The 19,532-nt window shown below is 31.9% G+C and overlaps 1 protein-coding gene across 1 annotated transcript; it reads right to left on the bottom strand.

The window, feature by feature from the left end:
- Window positions 1-257: 257 nt before the first annotated feature.
- Window positions 258-12,736, bottom strand: LOC115890555. Its single transcript, XM_030910821.1, has 6 exons — window positions 12,608-12,736; window positions 12,345-12,549; window positions 10,072-10,279; window positions 6,679-6,883; window positions 2,443-2,595; window positions 258-2,385 (listed from the first exon to the last, which is right to left on the bottom strand). The coding sequence occupies exons 1-6, from the start codon at window positions 12,633-12,635 to the stop codon at window positions 881-883; spliced, it is 2,304 nt and encodes a 767-aa protein (XP_030766681.1). The 5' UTR covers window positions 12,636-12,736; the 3' UTR covers window positions 258-880.
- Window positions 12,737-19,532: the final 6,796 nt, after the last annotated feature.

Here is a 19,532-nt window from a genome sequence, read left to right as displayed (position 1 = left end):
GGTTGCTCTCTCCAGAAGTATATTTTTATTTCTTATTTCTGCAAGACGAATATCTCCCTATTGTGTCTGAAAAAAATGATGTAACACGAAATATTGAGTTTTATTGTTCCTCAGAAAATAAAATTCTTTATTAAAGCATGAAAATACTTCTTACATGTGTACATATTTTTTGTACCGTTTTCTCCTGTAAAATTATGAATAATGGAGTTAGCAGTTTATCACATTTCACCTACGAAATATTCATATACAAGAAATGCTATTAGATTGTTATATCATTTATTATTTTATACTACAACATAAAAGTATAAATAACATGATACATATTAAAAAAATACACATAATACTAAAATTTATACGTAATACAAGACGCTACAAAAATAAACACAAATATATGCTAGTCAAAACCTTAAATATGAATGGTCCATAAATTATACATCAAGTCATCAAAAAAAAAATTCAGACCGTCTCAATTCTATATTATACTGTTCACCAGAAATATCAGTAATGGGATAATATACTTATAAATAATACTTAAATAAGTTGCACTATGTAGGGGACAATCGCTGATTGGACCCCTCCATTCTAAACTAAAAATATAATATCTTTAAAATAACTAAATATCTTTAAAAATGTTGATATATTAGTTGTTGATATGATTGTTTGATATAATGTTCCTGACTGAAAACTTGAGGTTATTGTATACAATATTTATATTACTTTATACTACGTATAAAAGTATAAACAACATGACACATTTTTATAGCTTATACCTTTTACACAATACCACATAAATTACACAAATATAAATATGCCTGTCAACATTTTACACTATCCAAAATGGCCCAAAAATTAATCATTAAAGAAAGACTTTAAAGAAAAACTAAGAGGAAGAAGAGTCTTCATCTTCTACATTTTCTTCTACATTCGGAAGCACTTCAGGAATATGTAATACTCTGTCAATCAAAGAAATATCAGTCATATATTCATTTTTAAGAACGCTGTATTGTAGGGCGACTTCTATATGTCTACTTTGCATAATATAAGTTTTGAAAAAATAATCGACATCTTCCAGACAGAAAGCTTTTGTCTCTATATTACTTATATTATGTGTTCGTAAAATATCAGCTAGGTCAAGAAAACCTTTTATTGTAGAAAGGCACTCAAGTGGTGCTCGTACGAATTGAGTGGTTCTCAATAAACTTGATACATGGTCATGTAACCTTAAAAATGCATTTTTATCCCAAACTGCATTACGCTGATGATATAATATGCCATATGACTTTCTTTCATCAGCTGCAGAAGTCGATGGTTGTGGGACGAAAGCTGCAGAAGTAGATGGTTGTGGGACGAAAGCTGCAGAAGTAGATGGTTGTGGGACGAAAGGTGCAGAAGTTGATGGTTTCAAATTGGATTCTCCAAATTTTGATGGTTTCACATCTGTAGTTCCAGAAAACCGCGATACCGAAGCGGGAGCTACAGGTGTCGATGATTGCGAAGAGGTAGCTGCAGAAACCAATGATTGCAAGGCGGTAGTTGAACCGGCAGTAGAAGTTGACGATTTTGAAATGGAAGCTGCAGAAGTCGATGATTTGACAGATCCAATTTCTTCGCTAGGAAACATGTACCCGGTACTTGGTTTTGGTCTTCTCTTGCTTTGTATTTTTTTCTTTTTCCATAATGCTTTTTTAACTTTCGCTTTATCCTGAAGGATATCCTCTTTATTAATTTTTTCTTCTTCATTCCCGGCGCTGGAAGGTTTTGGGCTTAGTGGGTCTATAACAATTTTAGACCCCGGGAATTTTCTTTTTCGACTCTTATCCTTCGATTCTCTACTATCTAATAATCTATAATTACGAAAAAACTGTTCTGTTATAGTTTTGAAAGTCTCCTCAACATATTTCGTCCTTTTGGATCTCATGCTTTTTCCTTTGTCAGTGGGAATTGTCCTACAGCCCTCATATTTCATATGGTGGACAAAATCTGTATAAATGGTATCTCGATAAGACATTTCTTTTGTGGTGTTTTCCTTTACATTTGGAAAAAATGTAATCTCAAGTTCTTCAACTTCCTCGTCTTCAGAACTTGACGGAGAAGGAGTGGGGTGCTCTATTGTAATATCAGGAAGTTGAGGTACACGTGAAGTTATGGAAGGACGTCGTCTGAGAGGATGAGTTATAATGAGCTCCCTTAAAGATGTGGTCAGATCAGTGGCTTCTTTAAACACCATACTCGATAATATTAATCTAACGTCTAAGAGGCTTTCGTAAAGCTTTTCTAAATCTGAAGGTGAGACTGAGCCCAGGTGAAATATTGACTGTGCCAATGGACATAATGTTTCTAATAGATGTATTGAGCCGTTCATACTTGGAGTCATCTTAAGATTTCCTAAAATATAAAATTAATAATATCTAGTTAAATTGGAGTAAATAAATTATTATATACCTGACTGTTGTGCTTGTTTTACGATAAAATGACAAGATAAGTTAAATATAACTGCAGAAATTTCTGGTTGAGAAGGAATAGAACGGCAGTAATATTTTGTTGATTTTATCATAGATACAACATCAAACCAGTCTGCTTGGTGGTGTCGGAGACCTAGAAATAAAACAAATAAATTAAATATATTAAGTCCTTTGAAGTAATTTGTAAATGGTTCCTTTTTTTTCAAATTATATACAGGATGGCGTACCTCATTCGACTCGATTGATTATACGAAAACAGAAATATGTAGAAACAAAATATTTTATAGATATATGTGGGAAAACAAAGTGCATAATTTAAAATTATTTTGAAATGTACAGAATATGTCAGAACTAAGATCCACACCAAAGTTATATTTTTTTTTATGGAACACGCGATATTTTATTTCATATTTGGATCCTTATACACAAAATAAGGCATTTATTATAACGGTTAAATATATTAACAAGCTTTGGTTTTTGATATATTTAAATATATTTAAATATGCATGCATCGGAGTATTTATAATTTAATGATTAAATGGTTAGATGTGGCAACATCTTTTATGTTATCAGTATTTACTAAATAAAGTTTCTTGTCAGTATTTTCGAAAGAAAGGTGACGCAATCGAAATGTCGATTGCAAATTAATGTGGTCCCGAGTTGGCTTCTAGTAGTCTTTATACTCTATGGTTGAGCGGGGGGAGAGAGGGATTCCCCACGCAAAATATACAGGGTGGTCCAAACTGTATTCCGGAAACTTTGGCAGCATATTCTCCAGATAAAAATATGTAAAAAAGTTCGTATAAATGTATGTCCTAAAATGCTTAGTTTCGGAGATTCAGGGTGTAGAAGTTTCAGTTTTATTTCGATTTTTTCCAAGTAATTTCTAAAGTAACGTCAATATTTGGATGAAAATATGTGTCTGGGGTTTTTTTGACATGAGAAATTTGATTTTGATGTCAATATGACTCCTATTTATGGAGGGCGCCACCTACATGTGTTTTAACTGGTTTGAAGAGTTATAACTTTTCATCCGTACCTGTATAAAACTTTCCGTGATTTTCTACGTAAAACATGTTTCTGGGTAAAAATCGCTACGAGTAACCGTTCTCAAGATATTTAGAATGGAAATAGTCAATACATGTCATAATTGACACAAAAATAAACACGTTGAGTAGACAGTCATTTGACTGAAATAATAAATCTGTGAAATTTTTATTTTTTTAAATTAATCATAATTTTATAAATATAAAACAGTTTCTGTTGAACTTTTGACACAAAAACATCTCAAATTCATGATTTCAGTCTGATAACTATTTAGTCAACATGTTTAATTCATATCAATGATGACAGGTATTGATAATTTTGATTTCAAATATCTCAAGAACCATTTGTATTTTTTTGTATTTTACTAAGAGTGAGTCCCAGGTGGGACCCTCCACTGAGGCCGCGAGGGCCTATTGTGGCTCAGTTTCTACAAGCTCTTTAATAGAAAAAGAGCATTAAAGTTCACCCTCAAGACCCAGCCTTTTAACATAGGCCGTTATGTCCGAGGGTGATATGTCTTCTAGGTCTGATAGGTCTAGCGTGGGTTTGCCAAACACCTCAAACCTGGTCCTGCCCCCAGCGGGGCAGGTACACATAACGTGCTACATTGTTTTGTCATCTTCCATACAGAGTCGGCATTCGGCGTCTTCCACCAGTCCCATCCTCTGTAGATGTGATCTCAGCCGGCAGTGGCCCGTGTATACTGCAGTAAGCGTACGCGCTCCGTTCCTACCAGCCTTTAGGAGTTCATCTGTTCTACGTTTGGATGGCCCTGCTAGGATTGTCTTGGCATGTTCCATTCCGGGACTGTCATACCAGTCCCGAAACGTCACACCCCTAACCCATTCACAGAGCCTGTCTCTTGCGAGATTTTTTGGTACGCTAAGTGTCGGTTCTGGGCCCACGAATGGCGAGCCTGCACCAGTTTTGGCGAGGGAATCAGCACGTTCATTTCCCTGTAGGCCGACATGTCCGGGTATCCATATTAGCGACACTTTGTTTCCATCTCCTAATATATTGAGTAGTTTCTTACAATGAAGAATCGTCCTGAACGTACTTTTCGTTGCCTCAAGTGCTTTCAACGCGTGCCACTATATTAATTAATCTTTCTTCATATCCGCTTCCTAAAAACTAATTTTGGACCACGTGTAGGTACGATATTTTCAGCGTGAAGGCCGTGAAGTCGACTGCAATACTGGTTCGTAAGCGGTAATGCGGTTTGCAGTTAAAGCGAGGCCTGCAGTTCGACGGCAATGACGCCTACTTTAGAATGCATCCCATTGAAAACTATAGAAACCTGTAGTGTCGCCTGCAGTCTGCGGTCGTGTTCGGAATTGTACCTTAAAGGTATGATTCCGAATGATGAATGGAACAACCTTAAAGGTATGTTTCCGAATATGACCGCAACGATCGACTGCAACCACAGACTGCACTCTGCAACCGCATTGCCGTCTGAGGTCGGATTAATGCAGAACACAGCGATACAGATAGTCCTGCAGTCGTAGATAAGAACTCCTCGAGGGAACATGTCAGTTTCTTCCGCGATTATTGAACTCTTGTTGGAAGTGGAAGATCATGATGATGTGTTACTAATGCATACTAGGAAACAAAGAAGGTTGACAACGCCTTTGTATAAAAATAGAATAGATGAGGGAAGTTACTCAGTGCTAAAACAAAAACATTTGTTGAGTAATGAAACCATATTTAGAAGCTATTGCCGTTTGAATAAAAGACAGTTTCATTTTGCCACTATATTAATTAATCTTTCTTCATATCGGCTTCCTAAAAACTAATTTTGGACCACGTGTATGTACGATATTTTCAGCGTGAAGGCCGTGAAGCTTATAGGTAAAGATACACGTTTTTCTGCTATCCAACAAATAAAATATATCTGACGGATTATAACGCACTATCTGTATCTGAAAACACCGGGCTTAAATATAATAATAAATGCGGGAAATTTCTTGAAGCTTGAAAGTAAGAAATAGTTGTTTTTATAATTTTTTTGGTATGTGTTGCTTTGTTTTTGTTTGTTTTGTATTAGGCACATACCTTTTTTTTAATAAAATAACTCGATTAGATTTCAAGATTTGTGCAGTTTTTTTTCACAATATTTTAAAGTAATCACTTATCACTCAAATTTTAAATATTTTAATTTCCTGCTATGCGTTCCAATAGTACCAACTTATTTCTTTGTAAAATAAAATAAACTATTTTGAAATTAAAATGACAGACACATCTATCACTGTCAAGGATCTTGTCATTGGACCTTTGAATAAAAGATTAAGGAAGGAGCATATCAAAAATCTTAGATCCACCACGATGGGACTCAAATATGGCCGACTTAAATTCCGGTTTATCAGTGTCGTAATTTTATTTAAAAAGTGTAAAACTATGATGTATGGTAGACGTGGGGTAGACTCAATAATTTGTTGTTTTATTTTACGTTGTGAATGAATGTTGGTACTTATTAAAATTGTTATAAAAATATATAATTCTAATAATAATCTAATAATAAATTAAATAATAATATAATTCTAATAATAAATCTAGACAAGTTATAATAATTATTTAATAACACAAACATCCGATACGCTACTGACGCAGGAAAGTCAAATTGGCGTATCTAAATTCTTTGACATCTAATCTTTGACAAGTAGTAAATAAAAGCAAAAATGCAAGAAAAAAACATATAAATAAATAACCTCAGTAAAGATTGACAAATTTACAAAATTTCAAATCAAATTCAAATGTGTTAAATGAGTCGTCAAACAGAACTGTCAAGGATCCCCACCCTAGAGTCTTTTTTCCGCCCACTACGCATGAATACATGGATAGCATTATGCTCCTTCATTACTCTTTTTGTTCAAAGCGTTGGATAGAATATACTGGGCGGGATCAAAATACGTGTAGCATACCCTTCAATGTAAGCTGCCAATGATTTCTAAACAAAACGGTTCCTCATAGTTTTTTTGAAGAAATTTAACATTAAAAGCTTAATTTAAGGTTTGTAAAATGGGTGTGTTATGAGTACCTTAATCAGTATATATTATTTTGACCCCGCCCAGCACTCCTATTCGCTCACCAGGCCGGATGCCGTTTTTTTTCGTTCATGCGGTAGGTATATGTTCTAATAACTAATAATAACAATTCTGAATACTCCACTTACTCCCATTATCCGGGTCAAATCCAAGAAAATAAATTTCTCTGTGACGTCTGAACGTTTCTTGCAAATATATCATTAATTCATATAAGTCGTATAAATGAAGTATATTTCCCACTGGCGCTACTTCGTAAAGCAAAACATCTGAGTATATTCTTCTCTGATATGCGGAGTGTATGTCAGGATTTTCTCTACGTTGTTTATCTCTTTTCTAGAAAATAAATATGTTATTTTAATCATAAAGATATATAATGTAAAGGGTGGCGCGACTTATACGACGCGGAGGCTCCAAGGAGAACGGTAGTTTATAGAGATGGGCAACAAATCGCAAACTGCGAAACCATCGCAATCGCAACCTGCGATTGGCTCCCATAGGAAATTGCGGTTTGCGATTTCTCCTATTTGCAGGTTTCAATTTAGTCAACCAATATTACTATAGTTGCGAGTTGCGATTTTGCTGCGATTGTGATTTTGTAAACTAGGACCATTGTAACCTTCTATCAGCGAGTTTGAATTTTTAGGAGCTGCGATTTGCGATTTTCATGAGAATGTAATTTTGTGGTCCATTGAAGCATTTTATAGTAAACAGCGATTGAATTTTTTCTCTGATTTTATTTATTTATAGAAAAAGTATTATTTTCTAAGGTCTAGATGATAATATAACGGATGTTTCGCAAGAGTAGTTCGCTCCTATAACTTTTTTTATTTTTTTCTGATAAAAAACGAAATTAACTGGTTAAAACTAGATATAAACCTATATTTATGTAACAAAAATTAGCTCGATGAAATCAAATGCTCAAAATGCTTCCTTTCCTGTTAACTCCATAAACTGATTGTTTTCAAAAGAGTCCTTTCATTTTAAAAGGCATATATGGAGTTCTACCTCGAAAAGCAGCTACAATAATTTCTCTCATGTTGTTGACAATAGTTGGTCGAGTTTTTTAAATACTGTCTTAAAAATATCCTTATAAAAAAATCAGACTAGATAAAATCAGGAGCATTTAAGTATTCTATTATTGGTGAATGCACACTGCATTCACCAACTAATAGAATCATATCAATTCTCTCTGGTGTAGGACAAGTTTGCATTTTCGGCAAATTTCTGAGAATTTTTTTTTTTGTTTTAACTAACACAAAATGATAACCTGTTGTTAAAGTTGGACTAATTAGACAGCTCTGTCGAAGTAACGTCAGACATATCACAGCCACCTAGATTTTATCAAATAATAAAGATCTACTCAGATCAAATCATGTAGGTAAATGAAAATATCTAGGAAAATCTTTGTTTGAGGGGTAGGCAACCTTAATAGTATTTTGGAGAGACATGAATTCTCCATTGAATATCGAAATAATATGCCGGGTGTTCCATTTAAAACTAAAGAGTACATGCTTTTAAAGGTGACCAATGTTCAATATTAATTTTGTCTCACCTTGTATACTCACCTTTACTAAAAAAATGTATTGCTTCCTTAAATGTATACAGGGGTATCAAAAATTGCTGGTTTATTTTAAATATTTATTTTACATAAAAATTTCGTTATTTTAAATGCAACACTATCTATTTTTTAAATAAGTCGAATCAGATTTAATTGCTCTTTCAAACTATATTAGGGTTTCCTATACCTATTTGGCTCAGATTTTGAATAAAAAGCGATTTTTCAATTAAATGGCAATCAAGATGACTGGTGTCGCCATGGCAATTTTCTAGTTAACAGTTAATAGCTTAGTAGCTATTTTCAAAATCGACATTAGTATATTTAAATTTATAACAGTTTACTTTTATTCAATTTACCTACCATAGTTTAATAAGTATTTATTATTTTATCAAGAAAAATAAAGAAGTAGTTCGTTGATTTATATTACGATGACATAATTAATGATAAATAAAAATAATTACATAATGGATTTTCTCTTTGATCGTATCGGATGTTTGTGTTAATAAATTCTTATTATAACTTATCTATTTTTATTAGAATTATATATTTTTATAACAATTTTAATAACTACCAACATTTATTCACAACGTAACATAAAACAACAAAATATTGAGTCTAACCCACGTCTACCCTACATCATAGTTTTACATTTTTTAAATAAAATTAGAACGACACTGATAAACCAGAATTTAAGTCGGCCATATTTGAGGCCCATCGCGGTGTACCTAAGATTTTTGATATGCTCCTTCCTTAGTCTTCTTTTTCAAAGGATTTTCTATAAAAGAACCAATTAATTCAAATTCATTTTTTTCACTTCCAACGACAGGTAGCTGCCTAAAAGGTATTTCATATGATATTTCATATCAGCTCTGCAAAATAGGAAAAGTAGTTTTTCAAAGGAACGCTTGTCAAGAAAATTCCTATTTGGATATCTTTGAGCATAAACCCTTCAGGCCAACAAGCACTTGTCCTCACAAAATCACTAGTAACATATCCATCTCTTCTGCCAGCAGATACTCCTTCATTTTTCTTCATAAAATAATAAATAATTACTTATTAACCTTATTGTAGGTAAATTAAATAAAAATAACCTGTTATAAATGTAAATAAGGTCCATAAACTAAAGTCGATTTTGAAAATAGGTACTGAGTGTCACTAGAAAATAGCCATGGCGACAACAGCCATCTTGATTATAATTTATATCGAAAAATTGCTTTTTATTCAAAATCTGAGACAGATAGGTATAGGAAACTATAATATAGTTTGAAAGTGCATTTAAATCTGGTTCGATTTATTTAAAAAAAATAGAGGGTGTTGCATTGAAATAATGAAATTTTTATGTAAAATAAATATTTAAAACAAACCAGCAATTTTTGGTACTCCTGTATACATTTAAGGAACCAATCAAATTTTTTGTAAATTTTATTTATCTAGCTTGAAAATCAGCATAAGAATTAATTCTGAGAAAAGTAATGTACAATGTGTTAACACACTTTTTTATTATAGCATGCATATTTAAATATATCAAAAACCAAAGCTTTTAGAATATTACCCCTATAATAACTGCCTTATTTTATGCCCAAGAATCCAAAAATTAAATAAATTACCTGTACATTTCCAAATAATTTTAAATTATGCACATTATAATATAACGTATAGCTGATTTCAAGTAAACGAAAGTAGCCCTGATTTCAGCTATTCAAAAGTTGAAAAATTCGAAAAGGATCCATTTCCTGAATTTTTCCATTCAGAAATTTTTTCGATATACTATTCGAAAAGGCTTTCAAGTACTAAATAAACAAATATTTCTTAGATAACTTATTTCAAGTAAACGAAACTTGAGCCACCAGCACTACTCAGATATAGTATTTAAGCCCTAGTTCTACCATGCACTATGGCAAATGTCTAAATGAAATAAAGTCGTAATTTCTTGTACAGAATATAAAAATATAATTGATCTTACCTTTCTTAGATTACTTTCCATCAAGATATCCATAATTTTGCTGTAATGTATGCCTGGTGGTGATATGGTACATACAACAGTCAAATTCAAAGAATGTAATTCAAGTACGAAGCTTTTTAACATCCTTGCTAGGTGATATTCGATATCTACTTGCTCTATGTCGAACAAAGTCAATCCGATGTAAAAACACACATTCGTTTCCAAAAACCTTAAAACGAATTATATAAGATTAATCTAAAACAGCCTCTACCCTATCCCCGGAATGTTTTACGAAATATTTCTGGAAATATTTTGTGAAACATTTCGCAAAACATTTCTGGAAATACTTTCAGAAGTAAACTCTAAAACAGCCTCTACACTATCCGCGAAATGTTTAACGAAATATTTCTGGAAATCTTTCGTAAAACATTTCGCAAGGCATTTCTGGAAAGAGTAGGATAAATATAAGCCCGTGTTATAAAAATTAGTTCCCACGTTTCCTGAAATCGATCGAGACGCAATATTACCAAAGTTATATAATAATTGTTACCATATTGTTTTTTCTCATGCTGACATAAATGTGAGAAAATTTTATCCAGTATGTATGTTAATGGAAATTCTTGCTTTGCTTTATCATCACCATTACAAATGATTAATTCGACGCGAACGAAGTACACGCTAGTATAATACATTCTTGTTCTTATGGCACCATTTTTGTATAAATTTCACTATTAACTCCTATTGAGTTGAACGAATTTAAGTAATGTCGCAGAAAAAAAGTTTTTCAATAAAAGACTGTTTCGAGTAAACAAAAATCAGTTTGTTGCATAACGAAGTAAAAATTTTAAACTTTCGTAGGTAGCTAGGTAAATTTTAAACCCATATGGATAAAAGACTAAATTAAAAAATAAAGGAATCGTTTTGATATTCGCTTTTTAAAACAATATATTTTTATTTTTGGGTATTTGGGCCAGTCTGCATTTTTTTTTGTTACACATGGCTTTTAGTTCATACCATACCTATAATAGCTCTGTATTCTATAACGTAATTTTATAACAGAAAAAATTTACCCTATTTTTTGGTGCAAACTTTATAACATACGGACTATACCAATAGGTATGGTAGACTATTAAGATCGGCAAAAAAAAGTTTTTTTAATTTCACTCAATATGAGTTATTTGGGTCATAAATGACCTAAATACAAAATATTTTCATGGTGTCTGTCTGTCTGTCCGTCTGTAACACGATAACTCAAAACCCGCTAAACCGATTTTAACCAAATTTGGCTCAAAAATACTGTATGGCACCGAGAATCTTGCCATTAGTTTTTGGTGGGTGTGGGGGGTTGGTAAGGGTGTATGGGAGGGGGATAAAACTCCAAAATTACAGTAGCTAGCGAAACGCGGTTTTCAATTTAACAAAATTTGTAATAACATCAAACTCAGTCAAATTCGCAGTTTTTGAGATAAACAAAATGAAAAAATTTCTTTACTTTGAAACTAAAAGAACTGCCTATCAACTTTTTATTAACATATTTTAGTATGGGCGGCACGTGCCTCCCGGCGCCTATTTTTTAATAATAATAAATTAGTTATTTATTTTTGAGACTCTCGAAATTTCGAGAATCCCGAATCGAGATCGAGAAATTGACTTCGAGAAAAACATCGAGACGAGAGTTTTTTTAATATCTCTCGATGATCGAGACGAGACGAGAAATTGCCTTCGAGACGAGATTTCTCGTCTCGATGAAACCCTAGATAATGAATGGTGCGGAACCACTGCGGAACCTTTCGTGCCCGAGTCCGACTCGCACTTGACCAATTTTTTAATATAAATAATAATTAAAATAAAATATTAGCTTGTAATAAAGAGTCTATTAAGCTGTACTGTTCGGGTCGCTCTCAGGGGTTGGGTAAAGCGGGTATGTGGCCGAGGGAAATATATATTATATTTCAGAAATCTGCATAAGGCTTAGCCCGATCCTGTCATGTTAAGCCACATCCAAAATTCCAAACACACGTTCTTTGATTAAGGCTTGATTAGGATTTGCGGAGCTTCAGCATTTGCCATACAATAGCGAGCAATTTGTTAAAAAACCATATAAATTAACCATATATTTATCTTTAATTTCCTTCTTCATTTGTGTAAAAATACCTTGCCATGCAGTTTTACATAAGACGTTAAATGCCGAACGCTTATTTTGCTACTTTTTCATACTAGTGAAATGGACTCTTAAGAAATACCCTGTATTTAGTCGGAGGAATAAATTAAGTAAAAAAAAAGTTTATACTTGCCTTATACACCACAACATAACATCTGGTGTTGATCTTTGAACAGAGATCCTTTTAACATATGAAACCAAATGGTAATCCTTTACCAACAGTAATACTTTTCTTTGCGATGATGACAGATTTTTTTGATAATTTTCCAAAATCTTATACACCTTTCCAAATATAGCTGTCCTTCGTCTTGGATGTCGGCCTGTTTTTACAGTCCGTGCTATAAAAAAAGTTAAATTAAAATTAATAATCAAAGTTAGCCTTGCAAACTTAATTACCTGGTGTCTTATCTTCCTTTTTTTCCATGGTAAAATAAATTATTTACACTACAATAACAACTTTTAACCCGCCAAGATAAATTGAATACTAGCATAAATATTATTGTGACGATATATTCTTAGATTAGAAAAAAATAAAAAAAAAACACGAATTTGCAGAAGGAATTTTTGCTTGTTTGTTGTTTTTTTTTGTATAAATTCACTTTAAGCTGGTACAATTTCTTTAAATCGAACAGAATAAAATAGTTGAAATATTATTAAATTATTTAAAAAAATATTAATAAAGGAAATGTCCAAAAATGCTATTATCCCTTTTAAATTAATTTTATTATTACCAGAAAAAACATGTTTTACAGATATTTTTTTAAAAAATTTAATTAAATATCTCAGATAATATATTCTTAGGGGGGGCCAGGACTTATTATGTTCAAATTGAAGGGTCTATCGGAAAGATAGACCAGTCAATCTGAAGGTTGGAGGTTGAGGTGGAAAAAATTAGTAACCAACCGATCTCAGCGGGAATGTATAGATAATGATCTCCTATTTAACCCCTTAAAAGTCCCATTCGGTCCCAGTGCCAGTGGGGGAAGTTTGAAAAAAACCGCCGCAATCTTGGATTTTTTCGATTTTTTTCAAATCTCTATTTGCATAATTTTTTTCGAAAAAACTAAAGATACGTTTTTTGTAGAGAATTAAATTTAGAATATTTTACCTTCAATCACTTTTTTTCTAACATAAATAGTAATAGAAATAGAGCAATTTTTTACTATACTTTTTATAAAATTTCCAGATTTTATAAACCAATCAGAATGAATAATATAATGATTTTTAAATTTAATTTTTAATGTCTAGATTCTAGATACAACATTAAATTTTATTTTACTAAATATTTAACATTAAATCTTATTAATATTAAAGTTTGTTAAAATTTTTAATTAGATCTTCCTATTTAGCTGAATGTCCTAATATGTATACTACTGTTTTTTTTTCACAACTAAAATCTGTTAAAATAATTAATCACATATATACATACCTAATAGGATTCCTAGGAAACAGAAATAAACTTTTATTGAACAACAAAAATAAAACTAATAAAACAAATTATATTACATAATAATAATAATAGCTCCCGTATATAGCGTTTGACGCCTTGGGAGTAGCAAGGTACAGCTTGCCATACATACAACCATAATGTGGCTAGCACTACGCTTCAACCGCCTATTATTACCTCAGGATTGTGAATCCCAAGTACTCATTTAAGTCTGAGTCGACCTAGGTACTCAAACCATTTTTATTTTAATAAAAATTGTCGGCTGATGAAATGCCGGGTGTGGGATTCGAACCCACTACCTTGAGATTGGTAGACGAGAGCCTATACCTCTACGCCACCGGGCACCTTTACTACACACATATATTTTTTTAAATATTCTTTCAAAAAATTTGCTAATTTAAGTGTATAATAATAGTAAAAGCATGAAAGCACAAGTTCAAGTGTACCAGAAATATGTCAAATTAGATTGGTCCTTACTTGACAAGAAGATTATTTGGAGGAAAAGAAAACATAAGATAGGGTATTTTAATCGAACAGCGAAAATTTAACATTTTTATTGTAAAGTTTGTTGTAGGTAGTTGTAGTTTTGTGCTAAATATTTTTAACATTAGCAGCAGCAGTGTTCAGAGTGTCAAGAGGAGGCGAATTCAGTTAATTAGATTTATGCACAGTTACAAGTATGAAGGCTTTTTCAAACTTAGTATCAAGTTCTATAGTCAACATTTTTAGTATTCCTACAACTGTAAAAACAAGGAACATTGGACTGAAAAAATGGCAAGATTTATATAGGAAGAAAGGGTATTATGCCAATAAGAAATTAAATCTGTGGGCAGAAGTTTCTTATTTAAAAACTGTTATGGGGCATATATTAATTTGTATCTGTGCCACAAATCACTGAGAAAAATCATATAATATTCATAATTGTTAACGAGATGATATTTAAAGAGTGTTAAAAATGAGACTATTAGTCATGAAGCTTACAGTGTTACTTTGTTTCAATATTACACTTTTATTCTTGTAAAATCTATGATGAAGTTCAAAAGCATTTTGCAATGGCCTTAAATTGTGAGTTGTGAGCCAGGATTTATAGTAAAGGTATTTGATGCAATGAAACTTAATCGGTACCTTCCAGTATGTATTTTAGTAAGGGGATTGTCAATCCCATGTTTTTAAATAGATAAAATACAGGCCAAAGTTGACAATATTACAGTTGAGAAGAAACTATTTTATCTTAAAAAAAAATTTCTTAAAATTCTGAGATCATATAATCTAATTTTCTTAATAATAAATTAGGTATATGTACATACAGAATTTTGTTATGGACAAATAAGGATCGACAAGCTTCTTTTGTGCAAAAAATAAATGATTTTTTCTAGTATTACGACAAACCATAATGTGTTTTACAAACTTACCGGTAACAGTTTTTGTTTATAATAAAATATTTAGGAATAATTTGGGTTGTTTATCAATATATTAATGACTTGAATTTTGACAAATCGAATTTGTATCAAAATAATTTTACGAAATATAAAATTGATGTTCTATTACAAGATTGAGTTTTTATTGTCGACAAAAACCAGGATAAATACTAATAATAATACCCTTAATAAAATCAATGATGTTTATGTATTATGAAAATATTTGTTAGAGGACATGTTATGTAACAGTTTTTGAAACATAATTTGAAGGGACGAATAAAAAAAATAAAACAAAAACATATTTTTTCTAGGTTTATATTAAAAATACAAGGTAGGTAATCATCAAAAATAATTATGAACCAAATGTTTTTTATGAATATACAACTTGAACAAAAAGTTGTTTAGAACAATTTTTACCAAATTTGCAAAAATTTTAAATTGAAACGCGTAATTCAGTACAAGTAAACATGAAATATTGTAAATACTTATTTAATATCATTTCGAGTGTTTTACGACGAAAAGGTCATCTGTCCGTAGCGTCTTTTGTCAGAATATTCGTATATTTAGTGTATTATATACCAATATTGTACGCAGTTTTGAAACTGATAATTAAATAAATCATATTAATGTTAACTAACCATAATAAATGATAGAATTTCACTAAATTTAAATTGCCCCCCGTATGGTTGAAAACAGCAAATTGATATTTGATTACTTATAGATTACCACCTATATACAAAATGACACGAAGACCTGGAATATGGCGTCCAACTTGATTAGACCTTCTGCGCATGTTGACGCTCATTCTCTATCCCTTCTATTTCTCTGGTGTTACCCGTCCCCTCTCTTTCCTTGTCTAAGATCCCTACCTATTTCATATCGCCGCCATGTTGATCGCATAGAATAATACTGAAATCGTGGTTTGGTTATAATATTTAAGTATTTTAGTTTTTTGCTAGTGCAGTTATTGAGACAAAAAAAGAGATAAAACACTTAGGTAGGAGGTTTGTATGATGTAACGCTGTTTCGGGTAATAAAAAATAAATGAAAAAGAATTCCAACTAGGCGTCGCGTCGTGCTGTGTTGGGACAATTTCAAATGTTAATAAAATTGCCGAAAAAATGTTAACGCGTAAAGGAGAGCGTACTTAGGACGTTGTTGGGTGCAATTATATACATTCAATAACTCAACTTTCCCGGATATTCAACTCTCCCGAAACAACATTTTATAGCTTCATAGGTTTGATCAAAAGCAAAAATGGATTCAAGCATTTCGACAAAACAAGTGAGTAAACAAAGTGCTGGTTACATCATCAAAAAATTAAAAAGACATATACTATAAGAGGATAAAATATAATTTGCAATATTAATGGTATACTTTTTTTAATCAACTAGCGATTAAAGTACTTGCTATAAATGAATAAAGTCCAAAGCCCAAATACAGGTTGTCGTATTTGAAATAACAAGGTTTTTATGTAAAATAAACATTTAAAATAAATCATCAATTTTTGGTACCCCTGTATAAATTTAAGGGAGCAATACAATTTTTCAGTAAAGTTTATTTTTCTATCTTTAAACTCAGCACAAGAATAAATTCTAAAAAGTAATGTACAGGGTGTTAATAATCTATTCCATTGTAGCATGCATATTTAAATATCTTTAAATATCTCAAAAACCAAACCTTGTAAACATATTAATATATAATAACCCTTATAATACATGCCTTATTTTGTGTCCAAGGATCCAAATATGAAATAAAATACCCGGTGTTTCATAAGAAAAAATATAATTTTGGTGTAAACCTTAGTTCTGACATACCCTGTACATTTCAAAATAATTTTAAATTATGCACATGGTCTTCCCACATATGCCCATAAAATATTTTGTTTCTACATATTTCCGTTTTCGTATAATCAACCGAGGCGAATGAGTTACGCCACCCCGTATATAGGTGTTCCATTTAAAAAAAAATATTCGCGATCCACTCACTTTTTTGAGCCTTTAGAAGTTCAAATATTTTCCTCAAATACATCCTAATACATACTTTATGTCTGGACTACAAAATTCATAAGTTTTTTATTATTAGAACTGCAGATGCCCGACGCACTATTGCCAGACCCTGTAGAATAAAGGTTATTACATTGTTGGTGATAAATTAAATATTAGTATTGTGAACATTTTATTCCACCCGACTCTAGTTCGACATATGCTCAACGAATTGTGATCCTAAACCGACCAATCAAATGTAAAGTTTCAGGCATCCGCGTCCGCTTTTCGCAAAAAACAAAAATGTTGTTTCCTAGGAAGCATCGCGCTGAACATCTAGGTGCGTGGCGAGGTGCGAGGCTCCAGTATGTTTTGACGCATAAATTTGTACATGTTTGATTCAGCATCGCCGGATGGCGAGGTGAATGGCGCGCATCGCATCGAGATGAAATGCCCCGCACTATGTTTGTACGATAGTCGCGATGCATCCTACGCGCTCGCCGTTTTAAAACAGTGCGCGTAGGATGCATCGCGGCTACCATCCTGGCGAGCAGCGCGGCCAGCATCTTGGCGAGCACCGCATAGGGATACCTCATTATGTTTGTGCCCTTAGATTTACTTAGTAATCGAAATAGTAGAATATTCTTTTTTATAATTAAGGTGCCGTGCATGCAATTGCCAAGTCATTATGATTATTATAGAAATAAAGATGACTAATATTGATACTAACAATTTGTAACAAAATTGTTGAATAGGCTTAAAGAGAGACTAAATAAAATAAATTGACTTGGTTTTACATGAGATCTCACAACTTTTTATAGCAGAGGAATTGTGTTGCGAGACTTGGCATTTTTTTACATTCTATGTTTTCGATGGGATCTATTTTTCCAAGGCTCCTTGATCAAGAATTAGTGTTTTTAACATAGCCATGGCACTCTAGATTGAATTTAAAATACAATTTTTTGTTAAGCGAGAATGTCAAAAGTTGACATATAATATGTCATTCTATTCAGAATTAATTTTCTATCAAATAAAGTAAAAAAATACCGAGGGTGCGATTTAAAAATCAAAAGTTGTAGTCATTTCCGGTGAAACAGGAAGTGACCAAAAACAATTGAATACGTCAATCAATCGTAATTTATGTTATATACTAACACATCAAATCTCGTTTTTTTATCTGAAATAATAAAAAAGTTATAAGGGTGAGTCACTTTTGAGACGCACCCGGTATATGACTAGACATAGATATAGTGGGGATAAAAATAAGTGGGGATAAGAACATCTCTGTTTCTCTATATCATCCTATCTCTCTTTCTCTTTGAAGGAAAGGTAGGAACGAATCGACTTATTTAATATCGATTGATATCGATAGTTATTATCTAAATAGATAGACTCTTTTAATATAATGAAATATCAAAAAGTAGTATATCGATATTTCTGTAGGTCCCTATAAGCGAATGGTTCAATGCTGGCTACGATCGGCGTATCGGAGGAGCCGGAGCCGGGAAATGAGGAGGAGAGTCTCTCATATTCTATCTACTAGAAATAATACTAAAAAAATTTCACAGTCGACAAATCCACAAGGGAAAACTCTTAATACTACCAGCCTTAAATTTCGAACAAATAACACTAACCTAACCAATATTACTAAATTAAACTTTTAAAATATTTATAAAATGTGAAGCATGACCAATCAGTCAGTAACTCTGGTCAAAAAGATATTGGAAATATCTATTTATTTTAACGAGGGTGGAATAGTCCAGAGTTCAGAGACTTCTCACGGACAATACCGGCCAAGATGCACCTGCACTTTTGCTTGGGAACCTGCAACGCAGCAGATTGCCATAAAAGAAGAAGCTTCAATATAAATCAATATAGATCTTAGTTTTAGTTCTTGTCTAGCTATTGTACAGGTAACATTCGATTGCTGTTCCATAAAATAAAAAAGTTTATTCCAAAATTTGTGTTTTTAAAAATACATCTTTCTGGGACTGAAATGTAACTCTTTCCTATTTATGTTAAGAAATGGTATATTCATATACAAGAAATGCTATTAGGTTGTTGTATCATTTATTATTTTATACTACAATATAAAAGTATAAATAACATGACACATACTAAAAATAAAAAATACACGTAATACTAAAATTTATACATATTACAAGACGATACAAAAATAAACACAAACATATGCTAGTCAAAACCTTAAATATAAATGGTCCATAAATTAGTCATCAAACAAAATGTTCTACTTCTTCTTCTTTTTGTGTATTTTAGACCATCTTCAATTATAAATACTGTTCACCAGAAATGATAAAAATATCAGTAATGGGATAATAAACTTATAAATAATACTTAAATAAGTTGTACTGTGTAGGGGACAATCGTTGATTGGACCTTTCCTGGACCATTCTAAACTAGATTTATCTTTAAACATTTTGATATAATAGTTGTTGACATGATTGTTTGAT

This window comes from Sitophilus oryzae, unplaced genomic scaffold, assembly GCF_002938485.1.
Source record: "Sitophilus oryzae breed Bouriz unplaced genomic scaffold, Soryzae_2.0 scaffold_882_pilon_pilon, whole genome shotgun sequence".
NCBI classification, from domain to species: domain Eukaryota; kingdom Metazoa; phylum Arthropoda; class Insecta; order Coleoptera; family Curculionidae; genus Sitophilus; species Sitophilus oryzae.
The sequence above is the reverse complement of the archived record's forward strand: the minus strand, read 5'-3'. Positions and strand labels throughout refer to the sequence as shown.